Source organism: Suncus etruscus, chromosome 1, assembly GCF_024139225.1.
Source record: "Suncus etruscus isolate mSunEtr1 chromosome 1, mSunEtr1.pri.cur, whole genome shotgun sequence".
Classification (NCBI taxonomy): Eukaryota; Metazoa; Chordata; class Mammalia; order Eulipotyphla; family Soricidae; genus Suncus; species Suncus etruscus.
In genome coordinates this window covers 24,947,355-24,969,080 of record NC_064848.1, presented here as the reverse complement: position 1 = coordinate 24,969,080, position 21,726 = coordinate 24,947,355, and the positions used below count along the sequence as shown (strand labels likewise).

The 21,726-nt window shown below is 36.6% G+C and overlaps 1 protein-coding gene across 1 annotated transcript in view; it reads right to left on the bottom strand.

The window, feature by feature from the left end:
* The window catches only part of AGTPBP1 (ATP/GTP binding carboxypeptidase 1), a 131,938-nt gene that overhangs the window by 32,913 nt on the left and 77,299 nt on the right, over positions 1–21,726 (bottom strand). The window contains exons 14-19 of the mRNA XM_049784133.1: positions 17,630–17,746; positions 12,954–13,669; positions 7,451–7,534; positions 6,045–6,131; positions 5,813–5,961; positions 964–1,051 (exon numbers count right to left, since the gene is read on the bottom strand). Coding sequence (XP_049640090.1) covers positions 964–1,051; positions 5,813–5,961; positions 6,045–6,131; positions 7,451–7,534; positions 12,954–13,669; positions 17,630–17,746 — 1,241 coding nt within the window. The remainder of the gene's footprint in view (positions 1–963; positions 1,052–5,812; positions 5,962–6,044; positions 6,132–7,450; positions 7,535–12,953; positions 13,670–17,629; positions 17,747–21,726) is intronic.

Genomic DNA, 21,726 nt, shown 5'->3' with positions numbered 1-21,726 from the left:
TCTTTTGTGTCTGAAAATTATTATTGCAAGAATGTCTTTCATTTTCCTTAAAACCCATAGATGAGTGAGACCATTCTGCGTTTTTCTCTCTCTCTCTGACTTATTTCACTCAGCATAATAGATTCCGTGTACATCCATGTATAGGAAAATTTCATGACTTCATCTCTCCTGACAGCTGCATAATATTCCATTGTGTATATGTACCATAGTTTCTTTAGCCATTCGTCTGTTGAAGGGCATCTTGGTTGTTTCCATAGTCTTGCTATGGTAAATAGTGCTGCAATGAATATCGGTGTAAGGAAGGGGTTTTTGTATTGTATTTTTGTGTTCCTAGGGTATATTCCTAGGAGTGGTATAGCTGGATCGTATGGGAGCTCGATTTCCAGTTTTTGGAATAGCAGAAGTGATCTGGAAACCTAGAAACAGCCAAAATGAGAAGCTATAATAAATAGATATAAAGCTAATAAATAGTCCGATTATTCATTTAATATGATTTCTAGCATTTACACCTACACATTACTCACGTCAAGACTGAACTTACTGTATAAATTAATCTAGTTGTGGAGTACAGCTCCTGGTAAAATATTTTGGAAATTAAAGTGCATATTTGAGGGTAAAGACAAAAAGTTTATTGTTAATATCACAGAAGAAATAAAAAGTCAACTACAAATTATCTCTAAGAATTTCTAATTTCATATTTTGTCAATTAGATCTTAATCATTTTAAAGTTAAAAAAGCTGAAAACTATTAGTGGTGAAGAAAAGTTTGTCTCCATGACACATTATATTTCCACTTGCATATAACCCCAATTAACCTCAAATTTTCAAAGAGTTATCATTAGACGTAATTCAAGAATATCACAATTTAAAGAATGAAATAACTCTTTTGATCTTTGAATTGAATTAGATTGCAGATAAGATCCCCTTTGGTGGAATGATGTCTTATTATTCTTAGAATACTTACTTATAGTAACAAATATCAGTTCCCATACGCATCCACCACGGTCTAGCATTTAAGGCTTCCTGAACTGAATACATGAGTGGTTGCATACCTTTGAGAAAATGATAGAAAAGAGAAAAAATTCTTTTCAGAAAATTTGAGTTAAAAATTTTATTTGCCATTGTAGAAAGCAGTAAACATTCAGAAAAACTAAAGAAAATACATTACAGTTTTTTAGTATATCTAAAAACTTTTTTCTAAATCTATCAATTGATACACTTACTTCCTATTCAGTAAGTGAAGTTTTTAAAATTTTTTCTTCTTTTTCTGTAGATAAAAAAAATAACGTGTGTGTGTGTGTGTGTGTGTGTGTGTGTGTGTGTGTGTGTATACTCCTTATGGTAGGTAAGAGTATAACACACATTTATGATTATCGATCTAACTCTACTCTACTCCACTAATACTGAGTTTAGAGGGGAACACCAGAATGGCATGGCTGTTTTCTTACTATCCCAAAGGGGCAGAGTATGGCAAATGATCAAATATGTAATTATATTGAAGAAAACAGAAACCAACATTATTTTAGGGGACACAACACCTGGAGGAGTTCGGACACACCCTGCAGTACTCAAGACCTACTCTTGACTACACTTAGAGATCGCTTCTGGCAGGATCTGAGGAGACATATGTGGTATTGGAGACAGAATGAGGGTTAGTTGCTTACAAATTAAGCACCTTATGCATTGTAATACCTCTCTGTCAGCCCCCAATTCTTTATATTAAGAAAGTAATAAATGTGGAAAGGATGCTAGAGGCCTGAAAAATGGAAGGCATCTGATTATATGAAGACTGTGAGCATATGTACATAGCACACATGTACAAACATATCAAAAATATATAAAAACTACTACAAATGTAATTTTCTATATAAATATCTTAACATATAAACGTGCACTCCTCAAGCTTTATCCAGTAGGAGATCAATAATATGCACACTGTGCAAACAGATCTGGAGCTTTAAATGAAACAAAGCCCTGGAGACAAACCAGACTGAAGAAAGGCTCTTTCCAGTCTAGGGAAAAGAAAGACAAGGAGAGTTTTGAGCTCCCTGTGCAAAAGAGCAAAGGCACTCTTAAAGAACAATGGAGGCATGACACAAATCAGAATGAACTGGATCCCTGTAGTCAAATTTTTGATGAGTCACACACACTTCAAAAAAATGACAGAACAAGTGGTCATCCTCCCCCCTCCAAGAAACAAGCACAGAAATAACAAGACTTTTGGATACAATTAAATACATTGACAACTGGTCAGAGAAAAAGCCCCCAAAAGTAGGCTTGGAGGGTCCTGAGTAAGGATGGGGGGAGGCGCGACCTCTAGATAGCCAAAGTTGGGCAGAAATATGGGTCACATCAGGCCCCTACCCAAACACTCCCAGTCTTTCTGTCCATCTATCCACCCATTTAGGTTGCCACAGTCCTTGGGGGGAACAGCTTTCTGGAAGGCCCAGGCTGCAGGAAACAAATTGGAGAAAGTGGAAGTGGCCTGAAATCCAGAGCTGCCACCCTGATTCCATAGCCTGAGGTGTGCTTGGCCCCCTTTACTCTTTTCACAGGCTCCTTCACAGTTCACAGTCATGGGTGCTGTCATTGGTGCAGACCTGCAGCTGAACTCCACTGGCTGAGGGCTTCAGCAGCTCCCAGGGGTACAACAGGAAACCAAATGTATATTGATACTTATACAATGAAAGCTTGAATATTAGTGTTCCAAATAAAACACTAATAATAGAGAAAATGGGTAACTTTAAAATGGAAAACTCTGGGGTCAGAGAGGTAGAACAGTAAGTAGGGTGTTTGCCATGCAGGTGGCTGACTCAAGTTCAATCCTTAGCACCTCATCTGGTCCCCTGAGCCTACCAGGAGTGACTTTCCTGAATCCAGAGCCAGAAGTAAGCACTGAGCACAAGTGGTATGGCCCCAAAACAAACAAAAGGAAAATCCTGAAAGACACTACTTTAGTCAAGTAAAAAAGAATTGTTTGCAGTCATGAGATGCAAATTCTTTGTCACCAGACACAAAGCTTTATGACTCTTCCCAAGACTGAAAAATTAAATCAAATCACAAGACACAAAAGACAACTCCAACTGAGAACCTGTCATTATATCCTGGTAACAAAAAAATTTGCACATTCCTGATTTTATTAAAAATAACTATCATATAATTTTCAAAATTATCAAAGTCATGAGTCTTATTAAAGACTACAAACTATTTCTTGTAAAGAATCTTAACAACTAAACAGAAAAACATACCATCTGAGTCAGATCCTTTAGCTACAAAGGCCAGTAATTTTTTGAAAGGGAAATCTCAGTGAGAAGCTACTGGATGGGATTCATGTATCAATAAAAATTTCGTGAACTGGTTACATTGAGTATGGAAAACATAGTGAAAGCATTCTGAGGAGATGGGGCATCTTTTCAGATGCTCAACGCTGGACAAATATTACAATTTTTCTGTAAGTATGGCATTATTTCAACATATTTAGGAAGAAATTATTATACATTGATAATTTTGTGAATGTTCATTTAGTGTTACACTAAAGGGATTTTCTTCATAATGCTGTCCTTTATAGATGTCTATCATTTACTTCTTTCAATTAACAAATATTTGCTATACTTTACATAGGGGATCCATTTTAGATACTGTCCCTGATGTGAAATATACCCCCTCCAAAAAAAAAGAGATACGGAGAAAGGAGTAAAATTATTTGTACAAACATATCAACACATCTTAAAATGAAATAACTACAAGGAGACTAATCCACTCTAGTGAGCCAGGACAGACTCTAAAGCTCTATTTTATTGACTTTCTACAATCAATTTATACAGACTGTAGCTCAATTATTTCCTAGGACTGGAAGGCATGAGAGATATATGGCAACAGTAAAAGAGCTTGCGCCTCAAGTTCAAGTTAATGCAGTGCAACGCTGCCACCTAGTGGTAATTGAACAAACTCCCTTCAAATAAAAGAGGCAATATAAGGGTGGGAATGTTGCACAGGCGAAGGGAGCTCTTTTTTTTATGACTGAGGCCCAACTGCAAACATACTTGTAACTTAAAATTATTTTAAATTTGAATAAAATATTAAAATTTTCCACTTGCTGGAAATGCAAAGTGGAAATTTCCACTTGCTGGAAAATGCTTCCCCATGAGAGGACCCTGTAGAGATCAGGGCCCAAAGAGAGGAAACAGTCTAAAGCCCCAAACACCCAACAGTGTTTCCCTAAGAAAAATTAATTAATTAATTAATTAAATAAATAGAAGGAGAGGAGAAACAGGAAGAATAACTACAGATATGGCACTATTATATACAGTGACAAAGTCTCAAATATGAATTTACCAAAAAAATCATACATTTGTGAGATCCTTATCCATGGGAAAATTAAGTATTTAATGAGTAATTTAATAGAGAACCTAACCCTCCTCCCCGAACTTGGGGGATCTACCCCTTTTGAATGATTCTGCCAAATAAAAAGATCATCTAATTACTGGAAGCCAACATTTGAAAATTTAAGCAACTCTCATGTTAAAATATAAAAATTACAGAAAATAAAATAACATAATCTCCTTATATAGGTCATGTACATGTAACTAAGAAAATCTTCCAGCTGCAAAGTTTACATTACAAGTATTTTCTTTAGTCATCAATATCATCCATGTAGCAAATTCAGAATAAACCTGGTACCAGGAACATTAACTAGAAAACTAATTGTAATTTAGTAAAATGTTGAATGGGAGCTTACTAAAATATTAGTCCCTTCTTCCTTTGCTAGTGCTATAGAAAAACAAAAAATAAAATTTAGTTTCATAAGAACATAAGAACATTATACATCTAGCTAATAGCTCCTTTAATAGTTTTTACTTTCTACTTAAACAATTAATATTTTATTAAAATAAAAAAGAACAGACCTGTACAACAACCAATATCTCTAATCCCAGAGGTCTGGCTGAGACAACTGCACCTGAGCAGAACTTCTGGAAACATAATGAAAGACTCTATCCTAGGCTTCATACCAGGATCGGTGCAAAAACCAAGACTATAGCTAAATAGAATAAGAAATGATCCATAAATAGCACAAGGTTTTATGGCAATTTAAGTATTCTGTGTTGGGCCCGGAGAGATAGCACAGCGGTGTTTGCCTTGCAAGCAGCTGATCCAGGACCAAAGGTGGTTGGTTCGAATCCCGGTGTCCCATATGGTCCCCCGTGCCTGCCAGGAGCTATTTCTGAGCAGACAGCCAGGAGTAACCCCTGAGCAACACCGGGTGTGGCCCAAAAAACCAAAAAAAAAAAAAAAGTGTTCTGTGTCTTGATTGGGGTGACAATTATAAGACTCTACAAATATAAAATAATGACATAGAATATTGTGCCTATATTGTATCAATGTCAATTCCTGGTCATGGTTACTACAATTATGAAAGGTGCAATCTCTGAAGGAAATTTGAAAAGAATTTTAAGCCTTTCAGTAACTTTTACAATACTTCAAACTTTTTGTGAATCTATTTACAATAAAAGTAATACAAGTCTACTTTACATCATCTCTCTTGATCTCTTAAAACTCAACTTTAAGCATAAACATAATAGGTCTCATCAACCATATTATTTATTGAAAAGGGTTTGCGTATACAAGGATAACTCATTTCACCACAAAGTAGTTTGATTTTCTTTCAAATACTTCAAAATATCTGAATTTATAGAATTAAAGAAAAATATAAAACAGAAAAACATTCCAAACATGCTAATAACTGTTAAAGAACATCTGTTGTTAAGTTAAAATGCCAGCATACCCTCTCAATTAATTAAAAAAAAATTTCTTACCATAATTAAACTGACTGTTGGACTTTTCACAGTTAATTATGTTAAACCTGTACGCAATACTTGGACGCATTCCACTGACTTCAAAATAAAACCATTGATGATAATGGTTGCTATTTATATCTGAGTTCAGAATAAGATCATACTCATTTCTGAAAATAGAAATTAAAAAATCTGATGAAAATCAATAAACTATTTCTTTGCATACAAAATGGGAAAATTTTAAATGACTTACTTTCTAACTTGAATAACTTTGCGCAGATTCCCAGATTCAAATTTGGAGTTAAACTTCAAAATGTCTCCCTCCTCAGGAATAGTGTAACTAAAGAAATTTAAGTATAATAAAATAGGTTTAATCTGAACAGATAAACAAAAATATGTAAAAACATACTGATTAAAAATAAAGCAATACTGCAATCTCACCTTCCTCACTCCTTTTAAAGCAACATAACTAAAACAAGTAAAGCAAACTTTGGCAAGACTTTACAGGTGGTGGGGGGAGGGGAGTAACGACAAAAGGAGATGTGTTCCTACATTTAAATCTAATCACAAAAATTTTTGTGTTTTTGTGAGGCAAGAATTTGTGCCTCATATTGAAGTCAATATGGAGATGCTCAGGGCTTACTCCTAGCTCTGCTTATTCCTCAGGCTCAGGGAATCACATGTAACAGCAGGGATTGCATCTGAGTCAGCTGCCTGCAAGACAAGCACCTCAGCTCCCTGTCCCCAGACTTATTTTTACAAATACATATGCCCTGTAAAATAGCAATAGTTTTAATAAACTAGAGAGTTCCTAGGTGAAGATGCTTTTTTAACTGAGAGCTCTGTTATTGCCTTTTTTAATTAAAATAAAAGTGAAGGTGGTATTCTCATAACTTATTAAATTGTGCTATCTTAATAATGACATAAGAAATCATTATTTATATCTCAATAGCATAACATAATAAACTATAATTTATTATAAGAAAGTAAATTATTGTCTTATTTAATTAGAAATAAAAAGTGAAAGTGGTATTCTCACAATTTACTAAGGTGAATTTACATACTCATTACTTTAGTAAATTTTAAATTTTTTGCTCATCTAATAAACACCAGATATCATTTTAGTTCATTTTTTCTCTATTTGAATTCTTGCTTTTATAGTTTTCTTTCAAAAATAGAAAAACTAATCCTTCATTGATTTAGACCAAAATCATGATGAAAGTATGTCACACTTAGGGCTCTTAAGTTTCTATTTTTACATCACTTGCTTAGTCTATCAGACACAGATACATGCAGTTAGTAAGAGACAAGAACAAGTAAAGACTGTGGAAAACAAGCAAGTATATGTTCCTTCTAACTTCACTGTCTTAGGAAAATTAAAGTTCAATACTACAGGGGAAAAAAGCAATTTACATTAAATCTCCATCATTTAAATAAAAATGTTTTAAAAGAACAGCATCAATTTGTGACCTTTGCCTAAAATTCTTTAGAAGTAAACAAAAAAACCTGTGACATATTTAAATAAAATTCACTATTATACTATATTTCTCTCAAATGATGAAATAAAAACAATGAGAAAAAATTAGAAGTATAGTTTTTAATCTTTTAAAAATAACACTGAAATTTTATAATAAAAACAGTCATTTATAGAGAACTTACTTTGGATTATCTAAATCATAAACAACTCGATCTATGATATCACTCTGGTGTATCAGTCTTTCAATATCTTGGGCAATTTTTGTCCTGAAACCATAAGAGAAATATGAGCAAATTTGTTAAAGTAAAAATGATCATTCCTCTATAGAAGTTGCTTTCATATACAAATTATCAACACAAAACAAGCAATACTAAAATCAATTGTCAGAGTCTGAATTTTGTAAAAATAGACATAGCAGAAGCTCAATTACAAAATCAGAAAACAAAACAAAAGAAGCTCAAATGTGGATCAGGTCTTTCTACACAGCTATGCTATGGCAATCCTAGCAATTTGATCACATTCACACTGAAGTTCTTCAGCAAATGATCTGCAAATGTAACAGCTTCATTAGAAGTGATAAAAATTGGAAAAGGCTGAGTCTCTAGAGATAATACTGAAAGCCCCCTTTCCCGCCATGGAAATTTAACAATGACACAATTGACGTGTATTTTGCAGATCCTGTCTCTTCTGTGGCTGGTAAGGAAATATGGAAGGAAAATTCCCACTTACTGTGCTTCAAGATACTGCTGCAAGATACTCTAGGTCTAGGGTCTGGGCCGAAGGACTAGTGCAAAGGGTAAGGTGCTTGCCTTTTATGAGGTTGACTTGGGCTTCGTCCTTGGTATCCTTTATAATATCCCCTGGCCCAACCCCACCAAGAGTTGATCCCTGGCACAGAGCCAGGAGTTAGTCCTGAGCAGTGCTGGTTGTAACCCAAAAAAGGGGGAGAGGGGAAGAACAGATTCTTTATAAATAACCTCTCAGTGATCAGTCCAACAAATTGGAAAATTCCAAAAATCCCCCAAGTCCGAGAAAATGGAGCTTCTAACAGATTCCATAATCTTCCCAACCAATATTTAAATCTAGAAATAAGTAGCAAAAGAAGCAAGTTTTGAAACAAAAAATAGTGTGGCATAACACACCAGGCAGAAAGGCCAAAGGGCTTTGCGGGAAGGTGCATACAGAGTTAAAACACTACACTTCTCAGAGCATTCTTTTGGGTTACACCTGGTGGTGATCAGGGTACACCTGGCTCTGAGCTCAGAAGTCACTCCTGGACCATATGGGATACCGGGATTCAAACCAGGGTCCATCCTGTGTTGGCCGCATGCAAGGCAAACACCTAACCACTGTGCTATCCTCCAGCCCTTTATTAACTAATTTAAATTAAAGTTTGTTTCACCTAAAAATTGTTAATTCAGATTAGAACTATGAATTTATTCATTTCATGAAAATGCAGAGTGAGGTTTGCCAAAATGGGCAATAAGAAAGTTTGCCAAAACAATGCTGAATGCTGAGTCTTCTTAACTTCAGGAAGATGTGAAACTAGTCTCTTGTATAAATGTATGTATCTGTTATGAAATAACATCAAGTCTCATTTAATTCAGAAATAAATAACAGTACACTCTTAACTTTAAATGAATTAGGAAACATTAAATTGCCATGCCAAATTTTCAAAAAAAAAAAAAAAAAAAAAACCATACGCTTGGATTTCTACATGAAATACTTGATTTTGAATGTTGACAGATGAGAAAAAGACAAAGTACTCTACAAGTAAAAACAAAGTCACATGTAAATTAAAGTTATCTGCAGGACACTGGTTTCAAATTAATACTGTATTTTAGGGACTATACACATTTCTCTCTGCTTTTGTTTGTTTCCTTTATTTGGGGACTACAACCAGCAGTATTCAGGCCTCAACACTGCGAGTGCTTTCTGCCAGATATTCAAATCTAAGTGGACTATATGCAAGGCAAGTGCCCTAACCATACGGCTTGGCTTCAGCTCTTTACTCCTTACTTTAAGTCTAGACCTGGGGCCGGTGTGGTGGCACTAGAGGTAAGGCGTCTGCCTTGCCCGCGTTTGCCTAGGATGGACCATGGTTCGATCCCACAGCATCCCATGTGGTCCCCCAAGCCAGGAGCAACCCCTGAGTGTCACCGGGCGTGGCCCAAAAACAAAACAAACTAACAAACAAAAAAGACTAGACCTAATACTAAGTTTTGAGGAAAATTTCTGCCTTACCCTTAGTCCTCAGGAACAAAAAGAAAAAGAATTTTATATTCAAATTTGTGCTAAGGCACTAAAATTTATAGAACAATTTCACTTTATTTTACATAACCTCTTTATTAAAATAAGCTTCTCTAACAAAGTTTTTCTGATATGTACAGGAACTATAACTTGAGTTTCAGTACACTTGGTATGAATCGAATTTTGGGCTCAGAAAAGTTTGTACAGAGTAATTTTTAAAATGTACAGCCAGGGGATAAGAGATAGAGTGCTGCAGCTATGATGCAGAGCCAGGAATATGCACAAATCCCTAGAAGGTATGACCCAAAAATAAAACAAACCAAAAAATTACAGTCTAGGATCTGAGAAAGTACATAGGCAAAATGGAAATGTGAGGTACAGATTTGACAGCTAGTATGCCAGCTCCCTGAATACTGCCAACACTGCCAGAAGCAACCTTTGAACATAAATTCAGGAGCAGTCATGAGCACTGCCAGATGTGCTACCAAAAAACAATCAAATAAACAAACAATAGAATATATACCCATTCAGTCCAAAAAATACTTAAGAGCCTATATAATATAGGGCTAGCAAATTTGCATTTTGTTTGTTTAAACCAATACAGAGCAATATAAATTTTTACAAATTTCACTGCTACATTTATTGCCAAGAATAGGAAATAGTCACTATAAGAGTGTTCTGAGGAGCTATAAAAAAAGAGAACTTGCTTTCTTGATCTGGAGGCTAGTTCTAGCCGGCATGGGGTCTGGAGAGACCCCTTGTTGAAGGCCTTCTCCCTAGCTTGAGGGTGCTGGGAACCTTGGTAGGCCCCCCAGCCTTCCCCTCTCCTGCCCCCTGGCCTCCAGGCCTTCCCTGGGAGCCAGTCCAGGCGGCCAGAAAAGGTGATTGTCAGGTGGTCCCTCCTGGGAGGTGCTGAGAGCTGCTCATTTTCACTAAGGCAGTCTCTGGTAATTTCTTACCAGTCTACATGTTCAAAACCATGCGGGAGCTATTGCTCCCACATGCACAGTATATATTAACAGTATTCCCTATCCTTAAGTTATGTTTTGTGTATGCAGAATGTCCACCTTGTATTCTGCCCTTTTGCACACCCCTGTAAAGCTCATTTTTACTCCTTAACTCACCCCCAAGCATCAGTAAACCCCATTTACCATTTTTAACTTCAGTACTGCATAGTCCTAATCGCAGACCAAAGTGGTGCACTGGATTTAACAACTCCAACTATTTCAAAGACATAAAATAGACACGTACGGCTTTTGAATATTTTATGTCTATTTTCTTTGACAGCTATAACTCTTACTAAATATTCTCTTATACAGTGACGATTTTCCCCACTTTTTATCATTTCTTCTCTTTGTGAGCTGTTCAATAAGGAATTTTTGGTGAAAGAGTCCCTCAGTTTAATGCTTATGTTTGAACCATGTCATGAGGATTGTTGGACTTGTTCTTGCAGCCCCAATATGGGCCTATAACACCATGTGGCATTGTTCCTTGTTTGCATAGGCACATTAAAATGGGAAAATACTATACATACAAATAAGTTCTTATCTAATAGAGATAGGAACACACAAATCTTGTAGTGCAAAGGGTCCTTACACCCTGATCACTGACAATAATGACCTGGCACAGGCCTCAGAAGAATGGGCATCCTCCATTCACCCCTGAACCAGGGAAGCTATCTATTTGGTTTTTGGGCCACACCCGGTGACGCTCAGGGGTTACTCCTGGCTTGGGGACCATATGGGACACCGAGGGATCGAACCGCGGTCCGATAGGGCGTTTACCTTGCATGCGGCTGATCCAGGACAGACCGTGGTTCAATCCCCCAGTGTCCCATAAGATCCCCCAAGTCAGGAGCAATTTCTGAATGCATAGCTCAGGAGTAAACCCTGAGCATCACCAGGTGTGGCCCAAAATAAAAATAAAGTAAAAGGGAGAACCAATAGGTAAATAAGTAGATAGCTGAATTTCGTAAATATTCAGCCAAATAGTCCTCCTTCCCTTGCATGTCTAGGTCAATACTTGGACCAATAAGGATCCTATTTATGAATGCAAGTCTTGGACAAAAAGTGATCCACTGGTAATGAAAGCTGCTGTTACAGTGTCTATCAGCTGTGCCCAACAGAGAAAAGCACATCCACAATAGGGGCGCACTGTACGGTTCCTACAAAGCCGTACAAAACACAAGGTCATGAAGTACATAGTACAAAGTGGCCATAGATCATTCCACCAACAGGAGAAAGGATAAGCACTGTTTTTACCTCCTGGTTCCCAGATACTTGTACCTTTTAGGTTCAGGATCTACAACTATGCATATTTAGTACCTCTGGGTATTTGTTCTTCAACTATACTAATAAGCCATCCTAGGACTACAAGAGGTCAACTGCATCTAGATAGTACAGTGTCTAATACCACCAGTGTTCCCCAAGCAGCAGTCATTTATATACCCCTTCCTTCCTAAAGACAAAATCCCATTTGGGTATTGTGTTGTACATCACACTACAACTGTGGTCAAAGAGTCAACTGGTAGCACATAAACATAGATCAAATGGCCAAATGAAAATGAAGAATTAGGAGCCGGAGAGATAGCATGGAGGTAGGACATTTGCCTTGCATGCAGAAGGATGGTGGTTCGTATCCCAGCATCCCATATTATCCCCCGAACTTGCCAGGGGTGATTTCTGAGTGTAGAGCCAGAAGTAACCCCTGAGCGCTGCTGGGTGTGACCCCCCCCAAAAAAATGAAGATACTTAATATCGAAATAACCAATGCACTGCTTTGCCTTGAAGGTACTTAACAGCCTAAAAAAAATTAAATGCTGTATATCTGCCTTTACCAATGTATACTATACAAGTATCAAAGTACAGAAATAGTTATAGATATTGGTGATCAACCATCAAAAAAGCTTAACCAAAATCACTAAAAATACCACCACTGCACCAAAAAAATTCTATGTGCTACCTATTCCCTAGTTAGTAAGTTAATCTCCTTGTTATGTTTAGTAATACTTATAATATTTAAAAACTTTAGGTACTACTCTTAAGGATGTCAAATTTTATTTTTATTTTACAATTTACAACAAAATAATGCTGCCCATTTTACTCACTTATATTCTATTTTTAAAATCACATATGCAATCAAATTCAACTGATAAATTGCTAAACTACAAATATCACTAAGGTAATAATTAATGATTTTTGTATTTTGAGATTCAATTCAATTGTCCAATGATCAGGTTTACTACTATACTGAGTAAGTGATGAATTTAAAAACTATAAACACAACGTCAAAATAATGCAACATTTCTAAAGCAACAGAGAAAAACCCTGACTTCAATTCAGAGAATTTCTTCTTAATTATCCATAGTATATATTTTAAATGTATCTCATAGTTGACAATGATCTGGTTTAAAGAAGGGAGTAATCTGTAACTCACCTTTGTACACCATATGGCCTTTCTAAAATGGGTTCTTTAAATGGAGGTGGAACGTGACCAAAATAATCCGGATAAGCCACCTCAGAATATTCTGGAACAGACTTCGTACTTTTTACAACATCAATATAGAGATCTGAGTCATGAAGGGTTGGTCCATCAGACACGTCCACTGATGACAGTTCTAAGGATGAAGCAGATTCACTCTCTTCATCATCTTCGGTTTCCACTCCAGTACAACAAAGCTTCCCTAAGGGAACTGCTCTTCCCTCAAACAAAGCATTTCCACAGGGAGCCAGCAGTGGGTTTGCTTTAGAACATGTAAGGGTGGTAAGAGGAAGACCGTGGTCCTTCTTCACTCCTGTAGAACAACCAGGTGCTGTTTGACCAGGAATATTCTGCAGTGTAATTCGGTCCAAAGCCTTCACAATATCACTGTTTAAACTATGAAGTGAAGAGCCAGTTCTACTAAGATCAACTAGCGGCTCTTGCAATGTTCTGTCTTTATCTTTCATATCATCTTTTGCCAGATCCATAAGTACAGCGCTCTTGTCGTCATCATCTCCTTTAGGAGAAGCATTCGCTTTTATCACAGTTCCTTTTCTTAAATTGCCTGAATTCCCATATGCTTCCTCGCCTGCAGTTGGAACAACAATGGGGATACGCAATTTCTCCTCTAATACAAAAGGCTTTGGTTCTTTGAAGATTAAGTCATAGTCCTTTAAGGAGAAAAACGCATGCTTAATTTTTTATTATAATAACAAAAACAAGGTATTTATATGTCACTTTAGAAATCTAACATTCAAAAAAAACTGAATGGTCAAAACAGGGAATGCTCCAAGTTTGATACTAAAAGACAAACTAATTATAAAATAATTCATTATACTTACTTTAATTTTACCTTTCTTTCAATGGAACAGTTTAAATATACAAAAAAATGATCAAACTTCAATAGGAGAAACAAAATTGATTTCCATTCATTAATTCAACAAATTTTAATAGTGCCTACTGTTTTGCAATAATTAATAGATCTATTATGTGAGTAAGTTTCTGGCACTCAAGACTGATAGGAAGATAGAGAAGAGAAGGAAGGGGAGGAAAGGGAGGAAAAGAGAAGAAATGGGAGGAGACAGGAGGAGAGAGGAAGGCAAGGGAAAAGAAAGTAGAGAGTTAAGAGCATATGTCAGATTCTATTCCCAGTATCATACAGTTTTCTAAGTACAGCTGGGTGTAGGCCTGGAGGCCCCAAGCTACTACTGAAGTGTCCCAGGGATCCCCAACACTGCATGGTCCAAGCATCATCACATCCTTGGGCTCTTGCACTGAAGTGACACACTGAATAGCCTAGAGTCACCAATGGCAGCCCTGAACTTCCTAAACACTTCCTGGGAGTGCTCTCACCCATCAAAAGTAAAGGAAGATGGGTAAAGTATTGTGGCAAAAAACGTAAGGGAAGGTGAGCAGAATTGGGAATGTTGGGAAGGTAGGCTGTAGGTTTTTTTTTGTTTGTGTTTGTTTTGGGGCCACACCCGTTGGCACTAAGGGGTTACTTCTGGCTATGCTCTCAGAAATCGCTCCTGGCTTGGGGGACCATATGGGATGCCCGGAGATCGAACCGTGGCCTCTCCTAAGCTAGCGCTTGTAAGGCAGATGCTTTATAGCTTGTGACACCACTCCAGTCCCTGTAGTTTTAAATGCTGTTGGTGATGGAAAGCAAAGATCAGACATAATCAAAAATAGAGGAGCACAGATTAATTCAAAATAGATAAAATATATTTTTAGATAAACATTTTTATTAAAAAAATGATAGCCTACAGTGCTTTAACATTGAGGATAGAAATAAAAGTGTAATCTTGGAACTTTCAGATCTGAACTCTCATAAGTTGGTCAAAAATACACATTTAAGCTGTGTTATAGGAGTTAAGGCACTTGCCTTGCACACTGCCAATTATGGCTTGATCCCTGGCACCACATATGCTTCTCCAAGATCACCAGAAGTAATCCCTGAACACAGAGCCATGAGTAAGCCTTAAATACCACTGGTGTGGTTCCAAACCATGTCCCTACCTCTAGCCTCTCAGTCCCCCTACCCAATTAAAAAAGCAAACAAAACAAAACAAAACAACAAAAAAAAAAAACAAATGTAAAGAAAAACTCAGTGGGTTTATTTGGGGCCAAAGAGATGCAGTGATAAAGGTATTTAACTTCCACTTGACTGACCCTGGTTCAATCCCTGATTTTCACATATGGTACTCTAAGCACAGCCAAGGAGTGACTCCTGAGCAAAGCCAGTAGTAAGTTTTGAACAGAATTGGGGATGTGACCTCAACCCTTTTTAACTTTCCACACATAAACTATTTTTTGGTTTAATTTTTGGGCCACATCCGGCAATGCTCAGAAGTTACTCCTAGCTCTGTGTTCAGAAATCTCTCCTAGTAGGCTCGGGGGACCATTAGGGATGTCAGGGATTGAACCCAGGTCTGTCCTGAGTCAGTAGCATACAAGGCAAACGCCCTACTACTGTACTATCACTCCAGCCCCCTCCAAACATAAACATTTTTGGATAAAGTATCTTGACATTAGACCCGAGTAATAAAATGCATCCAAGAAAACAGGACTCACAATTATATCAACCTAAGAGGTCTCTGTAATGAAGCAACTTTATTGATAAAGAAAACAAAAGCTAAATGAGATTGTATCTAACTAAACACGTTTTACATTATGTAACCCTGAGTTCAATCCCCAACACCACCAAGAGTAGCTTTGAAAACTCAGAGAACTACTGCCTGGAGTCTAAAGCACCATCTGATAGGACTGGCTGACTGAAAGTAGGTAACTGGATAAATAACTAAAGAGCTAATGCACTCATTAAATAAAGCACTAGTGCTAGAATTTATTGACCAAAGCAGTAAAACTTTGCAGTTATCATTCTTTTTTGTTTGATATTAGTTCTGCATTTCAGGGGAAAGGGATAAAAGTCACAATGTGATAAACTTCATGTTTATTAACATCCCTGGTCTATCTACACACTAGATAACTATAGCACTGTCCTTCCCATTTTTAATAAGAATCTTTTTTCTTTTTTCTTTTTTTTTGGTTTTTGGGCCACACCCGGTGATGCTCAGGGGTTACTCCTGGCTATGCGCTCAGAAGTCGCTCCTGGCTTGGGGGACCATATAGGAAACCGGGGGATCAAACCACGGTCCATCCAAGGCTAGCGCAGGCAAGGCAGGCACCTTACCTCTAGCGCCACCGCCCGGCCCCAGTAATTGGAATCTTAATCTATTGTAAAATAGATTGCAAAATAGATTACAATCAAACTATTGTAAGATAGAATTCAGTAAGATAGCCTCTGGCATATAACACTAGAATGTTAGAAGTGAGTATCCAGATATAGAAAGAGATAGATTTAGCTGTTATGCAAGTCTAGAAACTTTTGGGGTGATGGAATTAATTCCACAGTTTGAGTGGGTTGATACTGACACAGTTTGACCTCACAGGTAGGCTCCCAAGCCTAAGTAATTCCTCAGTACTACAGGGTTCAAGATACACTGCAGGGCCCAAGCATTACTACATTTTTGGCCCTCACAAATTAACCATCAATGTGGTTGGCCAAGATGTCAGGGGCATGCAGGATTCCTGAACACTGATTAAGTTTGAACCTGCATAGAGGCAGGGTATGGTGATGGGTAGGAGATTGGGGACACTGGTGAAGGGAAGGTCACACTGATAGTAGGATTGGTGTTTGAATTTAATTCCCGAAATGACTATGTTATGAAGAACTTAGTAAATCACATTATTATAATAAAACCAGAAAATAAAACCATTCGAAAAACGGGCAGATCTGTAAATAAGGAAAAGATTTCATTTAAGGAAAATAGACAAAAAAAAAAATCTAAAGTATGTGAGAGAACTGACCAATCATATACAATTTTAAGGTAAGAGACTACATTTCAAGCGATTTCCAGTCACACTGGCCGTGAGACTTTTGTAACCACCACTATGAGGATGTGTTACTTCCAAGCACTGCAACTTAAAAAAAGGTGTGAGTATCACAACTAGAAAATGCAACCACTGTCAAGCATGTGTATGAAACTGCAAAAAGCACCAAAACTAGAACCCATGTGCCTCAACTAAGAGTACACCCAATGCAAGTAATGAAATGAAGAGTGCAAGTTCAGTGCAATGCAACCTATGTGCAACCCCTAGTTACTATAACCTGATAATCTACAACAACAACAAAAGGAGAAAGAATAAAAATGAAAAATTAAAGTATATTAAAAGTGGGGACGGAGAGATAGAATGGAGGAAAGGCATTTGCCTTGCAACCAGAAGGACGGTGGTTCAAATCCTGGCATCCCATATGGTCCCCCGTGCATGCCGGGGCGATTTCTGAGCAGAGCCAGACACAACCTGAGCACTGCTGGGTGTGACCCCCCAAAAAAGTATATTAAAATTGATGAACCAGAGTAATAAAAAGATTTTTAGGTTAGCCCCCAAATTAAAGAGCTAAATTCAAGAGTCTCATTTTACAGATAAGCAATTTGCAGCTTAGAATGAAAAGCACAATGTAGTGCTTTTCCTTTATAAAAATAGAAAGTAATAATAAACATAATAGAGGGGAATAACAGAACTTTTTCTAAAGATTACTCAGAACAATGAATTTTCTATATTTATACCTGAAAATCATCAACAAGCTCAGGGAAAAGGTGTTCATACATTTTAAGTTCTTCTATTGTTCGTCCTGGTTCTTGCTGGGGTTTTAGTTTGTTAATATCTGTTTCAATATCATCATTCTGAAATAATAAAAATGTCATGTCATTAGTTAATAAAAAAGGTAAAATTACAAAATATAATTTATGTTTAATGTTTTCAAAATTATAATTATGACTAGAAAATACTCACTGAATAGAGATAATTTTAATTTTACCTTAAGTTAAAGTTTATAAATTAGGGAATTTTTGTTATTATAATTGTTGCTATGCTTTGGTTTTTTGTCGTTGGTTATTCTAACATAAGACAATATTTGATCCCTTCCAGAAAGAAAATGCAATATTAAGAATAAAGTATGTTTGCCCAGTCTCTCTTATTGCCACTCTTTGGTTCAGATTAAAGATCAGGAAAACATTAAAAAATAATAATAATTATTATGTGATAGGGCAGCAATAGCCAAAATAACAATCCTTTATTTAACAATAACTATATAAATCATTCTGTTAAATATTTTACATATGCTACCAAATTTAAACTACATGAGAATGTTATGTTTTGAGGGGTTAAAAAGACATTTCAACAGGTTGAGCATATACGTTACAAACACAAGGCCCAGGTCCAATTCCTAGCACCACACGTTCCTCTCAACACTGTCCTCAGCACATAGCTGGGTATAGCCCCCAAGTATCACTAGTGTAGCTCACAAAACAAAATAAAATACTATGAGTCACCTCCATTTATGTAAAGAGGAAAAAATTTCAAAGAGGTTGACTGGTTGTTCAAAATTACACAAAATTTGTAGAGAAAACAGCCAGAATATAAAACTATTCTGTGATTCCAGAGGAAACACTGCTGTCCATCTAGCACACTGCCTCAAATGACAATAATCTAGTTAATAATGCATCGTGATTATCATTGATTACCAAACTCATATATCTTGGTCAACTAAATTTCCTTGGGAAAACTCAATAGTACCATTCACTCTGCTTTTCAGAGAAAAATAAATAGTGAAATATCAGTCATAAATTCTTTCTTTTTTTTTTAATTTATTTAAACACCTTAATTACATACATGATTGTGTTTGGGTTTCAGTCATGTCAATAACACCACCCATCACCAGTGCAACATTCCCATCACCAATGTCCCAAGTCTCCCTCCTCCCCACCCGACCCCCGCCTGTACTCTAGACAGGCTCTCCATTTTCCTCATACATTCTCGTTATTAGGACAGTTCAAAATGTAGTTATTTCCCTAACTAAACTCATCACTCTTTGTGGTGAGCTTCCTGAGGTGAGCTGGAACTTCCAGCTCTTTTCTCTTTTGTGTCTGAAAATTATTATTACAAGGGTGTCTTTCATTTTTCTTAAAACCCATAGATGAGTGAGACCATTCTGCGTTTTTCTCTCTCTCTCTCTGACTTATTTCATTCAGCATAATAGATTCCGTGTACATCCATGTATAGGAAAATTTCATGACTTCATCTCTCCTGACAGCTGCATAATATTCCATTGTGTGTATGTACCACAGTTAGTCATAAATTATTTCTATGACTCTTTGGGAAAGAAAAGATAAATTATATATGAACAGCAACAACAAAAAAAACACAGGATATATCAAAGCTTAATATAAAAAATTTACTAGATAGTACAGTAGGTAGGGCACTTGCTTTGCATGTGGCCAACCCAGGTTCAATCCCAGGCATCCCATATGCTTCCCCAAGTCTTGAGAGAAGAGACAGGGTAATCCCTGAGCATTGACAAGAATGGCCCAAGAAATAAAAAAGTAGAAAAAATATATAAAGATAAAAGATAAGGCACACTATGAAGGAAGTCTGTTTATTTTCCAGAGGTTCTCACAAACTTCAGCCTCATTTGAGATTGGAGGTGGATTAAAGTGAGGTTTATGCACAAACAAAAATATTTTATATTTTTAAGCTACTAAAATGTCAATCGATGCTAAGTTAATAGATTTTATTTTTTATAGTACTTCACAAATATCAGCAAAAAGCCCAAAAACATTATCAAAAATGGAAAGTAGAAATGAACAGAAACTACTCTGAGGAAGATTAATGGATGGTCAACAGGCACATGAAAAAATGCTCATCATCATTTGTTATTAGGGAATTCCAAAAATGACAATGAGATATCTTCTTACACTAATGAGAATGGCACATAGCAAAAACACCGGGGACAATTTTTTTTGGCAGAGATGTGGGTGAAAAAAAACTCTCATCCACTGCTGGTGGAAATGTCTCAAAACAGTACCGAGATATTTCTGGAAACTAAAAATTGAGTTGCCAGATAATCCAGAATTTCCACTTATTCGTATCTACCCTCAGGACACAAAAACACTCACTGAAAAAGACATGTGAACACCATTATTCATTGCACTACTTGATACAAAAGCTAATATTTGTAATCAACTTAGAATGTGGCATATATATACACAATGGAATACTATACAGTTGTTAGAAATAAAATAATTATGCCAATTCACTGCAATATGGATGGAACTGGAAAATATGGAACTGCAAGTTTAGCTAGAAGGAGGTCAAATTCAGGATTATCTCACATATGGACGATATAGAAAATAAGTAGACAAGATCTAGATCACTCTTGGACCCAGAGTATAAATGACAGAGAATTTTAAAAAATCAAGAAAAGAAGTAAGAAGAGAGATATGGGAAGCAAAATTGGATTCAGGAACATTAGTGGTGTAGAGGTGCAATACAGCTGAATTCCAAATCACAGAAAAGAGCACTGAAATCATGAGATCTAAACTTCAACCAAAAAAGAAAAAAGTGTCTCTTAAGGACACTGGGGAGATAGGTTGGGTGTGAGGAAACCTGGGAACACTGATGTAAGGAAGTTGACACTGGTGGCAGTATGGGAGCTGAAACATTGTCTAAAACTCAACTATGAATAACTTTCTACATAATGGTGCTTTAATAAAACTTTTCTTCAAAAAGTGCTGGTCTCACTTTACAACACTCACTGATGTTTAGAGAGAGATAGTAGAATCACATTGATTTTCAACTGTTGTTCTTTATGAAGTTCTTCACAGCAGTACTCAGTTGGATACTCCCAATGACACGTGGCCTTCTCATTATTTGAGTGCTTATAGGCCTGGTGCCAATCAGCCCTGTGATGCTGGGAACCACCAAAGCCTCCTGGTAGTACCCAGAGGCCAATGAAGTTGCACTGGCAAGGTTCATAACTACAATGTCCCAGAGCTACATGTTATATGCATGTGCCCCTGAAATATCTCCCCAATCCCTACTTTCAGGTTTGTGTTTATCTTACTACCAAAGTAAATTACTGAGTGTTTGATCTTAAAACTATTCTATTATGATTCAATATTAAAATGCTTTAGCTGGGGCCGGAGAAATAGCATGGAGGTAGGGTGTTTGCTTTGCATGCAGAAGGACAGTGATTCGAATCTGGGCATCCCATATGGTCCTCCAAGCCTGCCAGGAGTGATTTCTGAGTGTAGAGCCAGGAGTAACCCCGAAAGCTGCCAGGTATGACCCAAAAACCAAGGAAAAAAATAAAAGCTTTAGCTACATATTTAGTCAGTTGTATATGTATTTATATAAATTTATGACATACATATTTTATATTAAGCAATTTATAAAAAAAAATAGGGTTTAGAGAGATAGTATAGATGATAGAGCACTTGCCTTGCTTGTGGCCAACCCAGGTTTGATCCCTGACATCAGACAAAGTCCCCCAAACACTGCCAGGAGTAATCCTTGACCACAGAGCCAGGAGCAAGTCACTGGATTTGGCCCCCAAACAAACAAACAAGAAAATACATTGTGTATTTCTCATATTTAAAATAAAAATTTCTTTCCAGTCAGTTTTTAATTTATTATTTTATTATACAATTATCACAGGAATATGTAATTTCATATATCTTTAAATTATGCATTAATGAACCAATAATATATCATCATTTTCTTGATGAATATATAATAAAGTACTGTTTAAAAAACATTAAAATGGTTTTCAAAAACATTGAAACATTTCAAAAAATTCTGCAAGGATATTCTTTCTATAAAACAA